This window comes from Phocoena sinus, chromosome 5 (assembly GCF_008692025.1).
Source record: "Phocoena sinus isolate mPhoSin1 chromosome 5, mPhoSin1.pri, whole genome shotgun sequence".
In the NCBI taxonomy this organism is placed as follows: domain Eukaryota; kingdom Metazoa; phylum Chordata; class Mammalia; order Artiodactyla; family Phocoenidae; genus Phocoena; species Phocoena sinus.
The window spans coordinates 99,648,029-99,660,732 of NC_045767.1; the positions used below are offsets into that span (position 1 = coordinate 99,648,029).

A 12,704-nucleotide genomic window follows, 5' to 3' on the forward strand; every position below is an offset into this window, starting at 1 on the left:
GGAAAAGTCTTCTCAAGGACCTAAAAGTTTGGAAGGAAAGGGGCCGGGGAAAGAACCAGTGCTCAGGCAAAGGAACGTCAGGGGTGTGGAAGTCCTGACCAAAACTTGGCGAAAGGGTTACCTGAGTTGAGAGAGAAAACTAATATATATTTTGGAATCTTATTTTGACTCAACTGTGAAATGTTTCTTTATTCTGGGATATCACCTGAATGAACCCTTTGATTACACAAATGTAAAGCAAGTACTTACCCTTTGCTTTTAGGAGAGAACTGAAAGAAAAACAAGGATGTAGATGTTTTAGACGGAAGTCTTAGTCAGTGCTTGGACTCTAAATAGTTGTAGATAGTTGAATCATTACTGCATACTGAGACTCATCTGCTTCTGTGGTGAGAAATGTTTCTTGATTTTATTTATACCTAGAGTTGATGGTTACAGCAAAGGGGGCTTACCCTTGAGGAGGTGGGTGTGGGCTTATTCAAGAATTGCTTGCAGAAGATCCAGAGCTTTTGTCCCAGGGCCAAAGAGCCAGAGCCTTCACCTTATGCTAGAGGAGACAGTAATGGGGAAGAGGCCTGGACTTAGTACAACCTTATCTGTGCTGGAATGCTGATACCATACACACGACTCTAAGACTGCATAACCCCAAATACGCTGATGACTGCTTTCAAAATGACTGCTCCAATAGCAGAGCGGAGCCCACATGCCACAGCTACTGAAACCTGCATGCCTAGGGCCCATGCTCCGCAAGGACAAGCCACCGTAATGAGAAGCCCGCGCACCACAACAAAGAGTAGCCCTCGCTCGCCGCAGCTAGAGAAAGCCCGCAGCAACGAAGACCCAACGCTGCCAAAAATAAATACAAAAATAAATTAATTAAAAAAAAAAAGTGGATGGCCACTACTTACTCACAGAGGACTTATGGACCCCTGAGAATATGTCTGTGTCCCCTGTGGGTTCCAGGGACTCCATTTTGAGAAGCACTGGGGAGATGATGGTTTTCACCTGATTGTTTACTCATGGACAAAGTTGGGTGACCAGTTTTCTTTGCATTTAGGTTGAAGTTCTGCCCAATGTGTTGTTAGTCTTTTAATGAGAGCAATATGTGACAGACTAAAATGTAAATAAAACAAAAACGTTTTGGTTTGTTAAAATAACAATAAGAATTGTGGAGATTATTGAAGCCTAGAAATCAATCAGGAAGTGCTTGGCACCGTTATCTCTATCAAGCGTTGCTCAACTAAACACTGATTTGATAAGGGTCATGTTTTTCTTCAGGACTCCAGGGAGGGGACAGATAAAGAGTAGTGGGTGAAGCATTATAAATAATCGGACTGTGTTATAACAGTCATCATGATAGTTGAAAAGATTTTATTTTTAACAGAGGCCAGAGTGCATTGAAGCTATTAGTCAGCAGGTTGTTTTCTTTTTTATTGTCTTTGTCAGCCAGTTGCTCTCTGCTCGAAATGCAGAGGTGAACTTTAGCACTATATATTACAGGGTGGTGACAGCCATCCATTAATTAAAGGAAACGTTCCTGATTTGAAAAGGTTTTAACTTATGAACATGCAGAATGGAAGACTCCAAGACTAATTCTGGGATAAGATAGACTGTTTAACTACTAACCTACTTATTTTTATTCTGCCTTAGTGAAGGGAAGGTATGTTCCTGAATAATATTTAAAATACTAGCTTCCATTTATTACCACTTGCCCAAATATATAATTCAGAGCTGCCTTTGGTCTTTTAAATTTTTTATTTTTAAAAGTTTTAAAAATTTTCCCTGACATGTGAATAGTTTAAGGAAAGAGACAGAAAATCAATCTCTATGACAAGTTTTCCAGTCATGAATGAATTTCAGTGTGGGATTGATTAGACCATTAGAGAATTATACATCATGAAACCATGCCTGGAATCACCAAACAAGCAAGACCTATGTACATGCATATATGTGTGTGCATGTAGATACGGTGCAATACTTTCACCAGAGAGGTGAGTACTTTACCCACTCTCTCTAGAGAGTAGCTAGATGATGTATCAGCATCTGAGCAAAATGTTGTTATTATCCAGAAAATTCAAATATAAAGTCAATTTTAAAAATCTGTTAAAGGTTTTAGTGGTTATTATAATAATGTAATGATCCTTACAAAATTGGAGCCATATTTTGGGAAGATTGATAAGTTATGGATACTACTGGGGATAAAAGTGATTACAACTGTCTGAGGAAGAAGACCCTCCCTAAGTGAACCATTTCTTAATGGAAAATTTTGCCAACATTCTTATTATCCTCCACTTTTATTTTCCTTTGTTTTCATCTCTCTCCCCTTCCCCAGAGGTGCCAAAATCTATGGTGAGGTCTTCTGTCTTAATATTGTTCTGGAGACACAGGGCACTTGGCCATCAAACTCCTTCTCTAATCTTTCTAACAAAAATAAAATAAGAAAGAAAGGAAGAAAGAAGAGAAAAGAAAAAAAAATAATGAAATCTAAATAATGATGAATACTGAAATCTAAATAATGGAATCTAAAGCTTTGGTGGTGATGGGGTAATAGAATTCCTGGTGGAAGAGATTCTGTCTAATCAGGACTAGCTGAAATTTAACTATATTCAAATTTAAATAACTACTGAAAGAAGCTGGGCAGGTAATGAAAATGAGGAAGTAGGCTGGGATTAAGAAAAATTTTGATAAGTACTTAAGTAAGAAGTACATGTCATTTTCTCCTTAAGTCCACTCTACTATAAGAAATACATCAGTGCCATGGTGATGACAAAAGACCACAAGGGGGATGGACATAGAGTACACAGGAGAGGTTATGTCCTATAGGAATGGGAGCTCAGTGCTGCCTGATTCTAAGAGAATCCAGAAATTCTAATCTTAGTGTGAATATTTTAATATGTGGGCAATCAATTCAAATTTTCTAAAAAACATTGTATGGATCATTGTAAAGGCCCTCTGGTTTCTGACTGCTGATTTACATATAACCAGTGAATAAATGGATTGGGAAGAGGAGAGCCTGGGCTTTCTTGTCAGAGACTTTTTTCTGTCAGTGTACATAATCCTTGAAGCCACACTCTTGCCCTTTTGGGGCATTCTGTTCAATTTAGCAAGTGTGCATTGAGTATATCACTATATCATAACAGTGTGCAGGGATGAAACATTTTCGTCATTGGTTCTTACTTTGGAGACTTGATCTGAACATTTGTAGGTTCAGATATCACGTCCTATCACAGTGGTTCCCAATCAGACTGTAGATTAGAATTCAGAGGGTCACATCCTGGATCCAAGAATTAGGTTCTAAGGTCATCCATAAAGAAAAAGTTGGGTATGTCAAAGTTATCCTTGAAAAGTTACCTGGGAATGCTCCATCATGGAGACTGATAGACTCTATCACCGTGTCAGTTTTTCCTTCAGTATTGGAATAGGTTCATTGTTTCCTGGACTGAGCACAGATGAACTAGTTGCTTGACTTTCAGGGCTAAGCTCTTAAAAACATGCACTCTAGCATTAAACACCAGAATCACAGTCAGTGGAGGAAATGTTCACACTTTTAGAGACCTCCCAGGAACTGAGAACTTCAGAAGGAAAAGCAGATTTATGTTCCTCATCTGAACATGTTACCTACTATTCAATTTTGGCTCTTCTCATTATTTTAGTCATAAAATTTAATTCAAATAAATTAAATGAGACATAAAGTACGGCATGAGGTATTAGGCAGCTTCACTTTAAGTAATGTGCCTCCATGCACTGTCATGTTTTTGTTGGAGAAATACTTTTATGTAGGTCAGTAATTCTCAAAGGATAGCTCAGGGACTCCAGAAGTCCTTGAACCCCTACAGGGCATGAAGTCACAACTGCTTTTATAGTAATATTTAGAGGTTATTTTACTTTTTTACTCATTTTCTCACATGTGTGATTGACGGTCTTTTTGATGTGTACACCTGGTCAGGCTCCTCAGTTACTTAATCAAACACTAATCAAGGTGCTGCTGTGACATTATTTTTTATAAGTGATTAAAGTACATAGTTGACTTTAAGTAGGCGAGATTATCCTAGATAACCTGGGTGGGCCTGGTTAAAGAAGAACAGAATCTCAAGAATGAGTTTTCTGGAGTTCATTTTCTAATTTAACTAGACTTAAAGACACAAATGCCTCTATTTTCAGTGCTAGAAAGGGCACTGGTAGTCCATTTCATAATATGTAAGAGATACCCAAAATATGGCCATTGGATACTTCTAATCAATAGCAGGAGAAGGCAAAGTTCTGGGTTACCATGTATTAGCTATTTTAGAACATTTTAGTCAAACTGAGGAATATAATGAAATTGGCTAGTTGCTCCTAACTGCCCTCCAGCAGGGAAGAGAAAAAGCCTTTAAATTCTCAGGTTGAACTTCACATAAATGGTCTGAAAGCTTCTATATCTGCCCAGAAGGAAATCCTTATCTCCTATAGATATTGGCCAAGATTTCTGAAAACCAAACCTAGAGTCTCATCCTTCAGTGGCTGAACTACAACACAAAAGTGAGGGCATTGATTGGGAAGAAACAGGATCCTGAAAATTGGCATGGGGACATCTATGGGCAGATCTTGATGAAGCTAGGAACACAGAACTCCTCCTCTAAATTCTGCTGAGTCATCTTTGCCAGTAGAAGCAGCTTTCTACCTCTGTCCAAAGAACCTGTAATGGCCTCCCCTGAAGTACTTGCCCTGCAAGACACTGCTGATCGTCCTCAGGACCTAACTCTGTCACTCTTTGCTTCTAGAACTGTAATTAAACTCAAGTCCCGGCAGGCCCTGAAAGGTGAGGTACAAAGTATGAGGTACCTCCATGAGAAGGTGAGCTATGCTCCAAAAGAACTGAATGATTTTTCCAGTTTATACAGGCAGAAATCTAGGGACTCTGCATGGAAATGGATATTAAGGGTGTGAGAGCATGGTGGGAGGAATAGAAAGTTGGATCAGGTGGAATTTATTGAGATGGACCCACTAAGCAGAAATTCTAGATTTCGTGTTTTAGCTCAAGGGGTTAGAAAGAACTCTAACAGTTTGATTTGTTATTGAAACATGGATCCATAAGTGGTCTACACTGAATAAGTTCAAATGCCAGAATTGTGTTGGTATACTGTAGAGGAAGCATCCAAAGGCTTAGGGAGATGGAATGTTAGAGTGGGTTTATCATGTAAGACCTGATCGTTCACCCTGGGAAGGTCCAAAGACATACCTTTTACCTCAGCTTTGAGAAACATATTTGTGAGAGGAGCCCCAGAATCTTTGAAGAGCTCGGTGGTTGCCCTTCTCTGTAGGTCAGAATTTACAGTGGGAACTGCTACTATTCAACTAGTGTCCCTAAATGCAATGAGGATAACAGGACTCCAAGGAGCCAGGTACCAAGTGGCTGTATTTGATTACCAAAGACAAAATGAGTACGATTGTAATGGGCAGCAGAGTCAAAGTATAGAGTAATCAGAATAGTCTGACTCAAAGAAACCTGTGGCGTTGAATAACTGATCAAAAGAAATAGATGGCAATCAACTAAATTCTCAGTTGTATAAGTGGAATAGTTCTAGGTTAGTCAACAGATGTCTAACTCAAATCCCCAAAGAGTCACAATCTCTTGATTAATTCACAAACTTTAGCCAGTTTACAGACCCAGAACCACTTGAAAGAAGGGGAGGCCGGGTCCCCTTGAAGACTGCCAAAGTTTTATAATGTTATTCTGTTTCCCAGTCTTCTACAAAGGGACCTAAGGCCATTTGTCAGGGTGACTGCTCTTTGAAGAAAGGGAAATAATCAGACTTTTCAGGGATTACTGGACACTATTTCTGAAGTGACACTAACTGCTAGAGACCCAAAATGTCACTCTGGTCTATCAGTGAAAATAGGAGCTTGTGGATGTCAGGTGAACAATGGTGTTTTAGCTCAGGTGCATCTAACACTGGGCCCAATGAATTCCTGAATCTATCCTGTGGCTATTTCCCCAGTTCTGGGATGCATAATTGGAATAAACATACTCAGTAACAGGCAGGATCCCCATGTTGGATCCCAAACTTGTGGACTGAGAGATTTGGATGAGAGGTCAGGAGAGTGGTGTGCAAAGGGCGGGGTGTGGGAGGATGAGAGTGGGGCTGGGGCACTGTGATGTGATCAAGCAACCAGATAAGAAGCTCTGCAGAAACCAGGGGAAGATGAGAAAGGTTTTGCTGGAATGTCAGGGAGTTAAAGTTGGAGTGCTTTAAGATCCAGCCTAAGATATTTGATATATTGGGACTTTAATTTGTGACCATTAGGGAGTCACTGCTGGCTTTGAACAAGAATGTGGCATGAAGTAAAACTCTGTGCAGGTGGAAGGGGCAGAAGAGTGGGAAGGAGCTACAGATAAATGACACAGTTCCTGGTATTAAGCAGTTTACAGTGGGATGATGAAGCAAATACACAAATCAAGGTGGGATATGATGAAGGCCCAAGAAAGGTGTGAAATGAGAGAAAAGAGAGGTCTCACACAGAGACTGCAGACAAGAAATGCAAGACTTGTCTGTTCAAAAAATGCTTCAGCAATCTGCTACACCCCCAGATTTCTCCTTTGCCAGTGTGGATTCCTCCTTCTTAAATTAAATCAATATCTGCTATTTGGCTCCAACTATGACATCTTATTTGCCATAGGCATCTATTCATGAGAGTATTGACATTTGCTCAAAGCTTTGTAGCCTAAACTCCTCTGTTCACAATTGCTGTCAAAGCAGGGGTATGGAAAAAGATGCAGATAATACAACAAGTCCTCAGGTAAGGAGGAGCTCTTTGGAATCAATTCTTCTTGTGTTGGCTCCTGGAGAATTACCTGGACTCCCACGGTCTTTTCCTGTTTATTTATTTATTTAGTTTTATTCATGAAGTAACTAACAATGTTGTGTTAGTTTCAGGTGTAGAGCAAAGTGTTTCAGTAATATATATATATATTTTCATATTCTATTTTCATATTCTTTTCCATTATAGGTTATTACAAGACATTGAATATAGTTCCCTGTGGTATACAGTAGGTCCTTGTTGTTTATCTATTTTATATATAGTAGTGTGTATCTGTTAATCCCAAACTCCTAATATATCCCTCCTCCCACCTTTCCCCTTTGGTAACCGTAGGTTTGTTTTTCTCATGGCCTTTTGTCATTAGTTAAATATAAAACTCCCCTCTTGTCCGAACTCTAAGGGCTTGCTACTCAAGGTGTGTCTGTACATCAACGACATCAGCATCACCTGGGAGCTCTTAGAAAGGCAGAATCTCAGGCCCCATCCCAGCCCTAGGAAGAATCTTCAATCCCAGGAGCCCCAGGGAGTTCTACCCACTTTAAAGTTTGAGAAGCTCTGGACTACCTGCTAATCCCTCTTCTTCATTCTCCTATACAACTTCATTTGGCCTCAGATGTTGACAAGGGGTCATGCATGGACTTGACAGTTTTATCAAAAGTCTAATATTTTAAGACTGGAAGGGATCTTAGAAATTATGTAAGAATAAGGGAACCATGTGATTTTTCACTCAAACCAGGACATTTTTGAGAGTGAAAGGAAGCGTCATTAAAAATATATGCCAGGGACTTCTCTGGTGGCTCAGTGATTAAGAATCTGCCTGCTAATGCAGGAGACATGGGTTCGATCCCTGGTCCTGGAAGATCCCACATGCCGTGGAGCACCTAAGCCCGGGCACCACAACTACTGAGCCTGTGCTCTAGAGCCCACGAGCCACAACTGCTGAGCCTGCGAGCCACAACTACTGAGGCTGTGTGCCACAATTACTGAAGCCCGTGCACCTAGAGCCCGTGCTCTGCAACAAGAGAAGCCACGGCAATGAGAAGCCTGCACACCACAACGAAGAGTAGCCCCTGCTCGCTGCAACTAGAGAAAGCCTGCACACAGCAACAAAGACCCAATGTGGCCAAAAAACAAAACTATATATATATATATATATATACACATATGCCAGGACAACAGGTGAAAAACAGGATTGTCTCAAACAACCTCATTACTGAGTATATACTATCAGCTAAAGTTTAAATGTATAATCTCAAGTCCCAATAACAGCCTCTCCAGGTAGGTGTTATTATCCCCAGTTTACAGATATGGTAAGAGTAGGGGGGTTGAACTGTAGCCTCCTAAAAGATATGCCCAACTCCTAACCTGCGAATGTGACCTCATTTGGAAAAAAAAATTCTTTGCAGATTAAGTAAAATTAAGTGAAAAATCTCAAGATGAAATCATCCTGCATTAGAATGGGCCCTAAATCCAGGGTGATAAGTGTCTTCATAAGATAAAAGAAGAAAAGGCCACGTGAAGACTGAGGCAGTGAGTATGCTGCCACAAGCCAAGCAACACTGGTAGCTACCCAAGAAGCTGTAAGAAGCAAGGACAGATTCACCCCTAGAAACTTTGGAGGGAGCTTGGCCCTGTAGGCACCTCCATTTCAGACTTCTGGCTCCTAGAACTGAGAGAATCAATTTGTGTTGTTTAAAGTCACTAAGTTTGTGGTAATTTGTTATGGCAGCCCTAGGAAACTAATATAGTGAAGGGAGTTGTAAGTGCAGGAAGGGAGGGAGGATCCTTCCTAGGTTTGAATGAAAGAGCCTTAAGGTGTGCAAAAAAGGGCAGGTGAGGTGAGTGAAAGGGAGCCTGGGGACCACCACCATTACTTCTTCCCTCTCCCTCCCTCATCACTGTAGAGATGAACCTATCTTGGCTCTCCGGTGTTTTAGGTGAGATAAAGATGGAGAGCTTGGGCTTCTCTGGTGGCGCAGTGGTTCAGGGTCTGCCCGCCAATGCGGGGGACACGGGTTCGAGCCCTAGTCCGGGAAGATCCCACATGCCAAGGAGCAACTAGGCCCGTGTGCCACAGCTGTTGAGCCTGTGATCTAGAGTCTGAAAGCCGCAACTATTGAAGCCCATACACTGCAACTACTGAGGCCCGAGTGGCTGGAGCCCGTGATCTGTGGCAGGGGAGGCCACCGCAGTGAGAGACCCGCACACGGCAATGAGGAGTGGCCCCTGCTCCCCATAGAGAAAGCCCACGTGCAACAATGAAGACCCAACGCAGCCAAAAAAAAAAAAAAAAAAGGTGGAGAGCTTTTACGCTTGCACCAAGCTGCCTTCGATGTTTGCACAGAGCTTTGTCCTTAACAGAGCAATTTCAAACTCATAATCACATTTGACACTAAAAAGAATCCATTTTACTCATGAGAAAGCTGAAGCACAGAAGACTAAACGAATTGTTCAAACTTACAAGTGTCTGTGTCAGTCTGGAGTCAGTCTAAGACTTCAGACTCCATGTTATTACCATTCCACCATTCCGTTATGGGACAATAATTCTTTTCTTTTTAAAATTTTTATTCATTTATTTATTTTTTGGCTGCATAGGGTCTTCATTGCTGGCGCGGCCTTCCTCTACTTGCAGCGAGCAGGGGCTACTCTTCGTTGCCGTGCGTGGACTTCTCATTGCAGTGGCTTCTCTTGTTGCGGAGCACGGGCCCTAGGCATGCAGGCTTCAGTAGTTGTGGCACATGGGCTCAGTAGCTGTGGCTCGCGGGCTCTAGAGCGCAGGCTGAGTAGTTGTGGTGCACGGGCTTAGTTGCTCCGCAGCATGTGGGATCTTCCCAGACCAGGGCTCAAACCCGTGTCCCCTGTATTGGCAGGCGGATTCTTAACCACTGTGCCACCAGGGAAGTCCCTTATAGGACAATAATTCTTACATAAAGAATAAACCAAAACCAAAACCAAAGAAGTAAACCTCGTTCATGAAATTTGGTTATGAGCAACAAGAAATCATTGGAGACTGTGGGCACTCAGCTCCTCTGTCTGGATGGGCAGAAAAAGGCCATCCTTAAACGAAATTACCTGCACTGAGACTTGTTGGGTAAACTTTGGTACAATCATTCAGCATTCCTTAGTCATCTTCCTTTGAGGAAATAAAAGGAGGGTAAGAACTTTGCCTGAATGTATGGTGTTAAATGAGTCAATATAACCTTTGAAGTTTTGTGCTAAATATTTGTTTGTTTCCAGCAAAGACTTTGGACGAATTTTGGCATGTGTGGTTTTTTGTTGTTGTTGTTTGTTTTCGTAAAATGGCAGACTATGAAGAGGTTTAATTTTGAGAAGCCAAGCGCCTGAAACTTCTTCATTCTCAGCTTGGTTTTTAGGACCAAGTTACAGTTTTTTCCCTTCCTAGTGGGGTAAGGAGTTGTGATACCTGCCTTGCAGGAGGTGCAGAAGCCAAACATTTACATTCTTTGCAGGGGGTTCTCGGCTCTTCCGATCTCCATTTCCTCCACACCCTGGGCCGAGGCAGCCTCTTTCGCAGTATTTGTTGTCAACACTCTTTGAATTCAGTTTGCTTGCCGTCCCAGTTTTTCTAGCTTGAAATTACACCCGAAAGAGACCTGTACGAGATTTTGGTCCCATTCAGTGACGATCTGGAAACGCTGGGAGCCTGATTTTCTTATCTACTACATCTCAACATCCCTTCTTATGCTTACTCTTAAAAACAGATCAGGTTTCTAAGAGGCATGAACCGCAGTGAAGTAAATACCCGTACAAGCTTTTTGCCCTTTACTGTTCTAAGAAGGGCTAACGAGGCAGCGATGCGGACACTGAATTCCCTGGAAGCGCGCGTCAGCTGGATGAAGTTTGCGGGGGCCTGGTGTTTTTCTGTGGCTTCTGTGAGAATCGTGTTGGGTGAAAGGTAGGGGAAGCTGTAGTTGGAATCTTGCCCCAGGAAGAGAGCGACCCTCGGCGGAAGGATTTCTGTGCCAAGGAAACGGCGGCTGAGCCGGGAAGGCGACTCGTGGAGAAAACTTTCCACTTTCAGGAAGAGCAAGATCTCGCCCGGCAGCTCCGTAGAGTAGGGAGGGGAAGGAGGAGGGAGAAGAGGGAGGTTGGAGACCTGGAAGCGGAGGAAGCCGCAACTCAGCAGCGCCGCGGGCATTTCCCTCTCCTTGACAGCCCTGCCGAGAGGTCGTTTTATACACACACAAGCAGGACCTTCTCAAGCGTTCCGGACACGTCAGTAGTTCATTCCGGGGGTGAGAAAATTCTAACGTGTTGCAGATGAAAACTCTGTTCCCTGAAGAACCTCCGCTGGGAGTGCTGGCGACGCGGGGCGCGGGGAAGACTGGAGGCCGCCCAGGAGGCTGCGGCGCTTTCCGTGCAGATCCCTACTAGAAGCTCCCCGTTGGGTGGCGGAGGAGGTGGGGCGAAGGCAGGGTGCAGAAATTGGGCGCTGGGCGTCCGAGCCAGCCCACCAGCCGCGCAGTCCTGGACCAGGCGTCAGTTCCGCCAGCGGCTGGTGTGAGGTGGTGCGGTGCACGGCGCCGCAGGGATCCTCGTTCCGGGAGGGCCTCCGTGACTCAACGCTGAGTTGACCCAGTCACCACCCAACTGAAATCAGGCACAGGGTGGGACACGTTCCCCGCTGCGCTCGCGTGTCTCCACGCTCACCCCCAGCCCTGGTCGCCTGGCGGGCGCTACCAGGTCTGCGCAAGCGGCAGCAGGGGGCCTGGGCCTCCAGCCCAGAAAGAGTCAGCCGGCCGCGGCGAGGTGGAGCCCTAAGAGGAAGGAAATTGCTGTCCTCCTGAAAGTTTTTCCCGTCCTCTCTTGTTTTCCCTGCAGAGGTGAGTGGCAGGCGGCGGCGGCGCTGACTCCGGGGAGCCGGGCCCCGCACCTCTGCTCCCGGAGCTGCCAACTGACTAGCTGGGGACAGGGAAAGCTGTCGCGCTCGGACCTCCTCCGTAGACCCCTTCTGGGTGCGCCGAGCCATGGATAGCGGGGAGCTGGCCGGGAAGATCGTTTACACCTGGCTGACTCTGGTGCTCGGCTTCATACTCCTGCCTTCGGCCTTTGGGTTGTCTTTGGGCATCTCCGAGCTCTACATGAAGATCCTGGTGAAAACTTTAGAGGTGAGTGCATGGGGGCATGCCGCGACCCCTCCTCCGAGGGCTTTAGGGAGATCCTGGGGCGATGCGAAACGAAGATAGAGCTGAAAGACGAGTAGACGCGAGGGGACCAGTGAGGAAAGTCAGTGGTCTGGAGGGGGTGTGCGTTCTAGTTTATCGCGGCTGCATCCCTCCTCTCCCGCAGAGCTGGAGGGATTCGGACTAAAACCACTGGACCACCCTGTTGTTGCTGTGGTTGGAGGCAGAATTACCTCCACCCCCTGCTGTTGTTATTATGATTTTTACTGATCAGAATATCAATGCAACCACCTTTTCTATCACCGAATTTCTTTATATCCTTTCTGCCGGGCAGCTGTCACCTCAGTGTCCTTAGTTTTTACAGCCCCAGGTTTCAGAGGTCCTTTCGTGGACTAAGGCATCCTGTCCAGAAAGGCATCATGTTCTAGTGTATGCTCAATATAAGAAACCAATTGCTGGATGGTAGAAAGAAGTCTAATTATATTTTAACAGAGTCATGGAAATTTAATCTAACCAATGGCACTTGAAATGTCATTGAAAATCTGTATTCCTTGACCTCAACTCTAAGTGGGCCTGATGGGGAACAACGACAGCTTACCCTTAATACAGGGCTTTATTAAATCACAGAGGGTTCCCTGTTGATCCTCTCATCAGATGCTCCCCAAAGCCTTGGAAGGTAGGGAGAGCAAGTGTTATTCCCCTTTACAGGTAAGGAAACTGAGACTCTGAGAAGTTCAGTGGTTTGCTTGAATTAAGTGGTGGAGA

General features: G+C 44.1%; 1 protein-coding gene across 2 annotated transcripts in view; it reads left to right on the forward strand.

Moving 5' to 3' along the window:
• Positions 1 to 10,890: 10,890 nt before the first annotated feature.
• Positions 10,891 to 12,704, forward strand: part of GPAT3 (glycerol-3-phosphate acyltransferase 3) — a 58,507-nt gene continuing 56,693 nt past the window's right edge. Inside the window, exons 1-2 of one of the 2 annotated variants that reach the window (XM_032633767.1) lie at positions 10,891 to 11,051; positions 11,638 to 11,924. In XM_032633767.1, the coding sequence (XP_032489658.1) occupies positions 11,784 to 11,924 (141 nt within the window). In that variant the 5' untranslated portion in view covers positions 10,891 to 11,051; positions 11,638 to 11,783. Of the gene's footprint in view, positions 11,052 to 11,330; positions 11,424 to 11,637; positions 11,925 to 12,704 lie in introns of those variants that run through there. The other variant, XM_032633768.1, reaches the window with a different exon arrangement.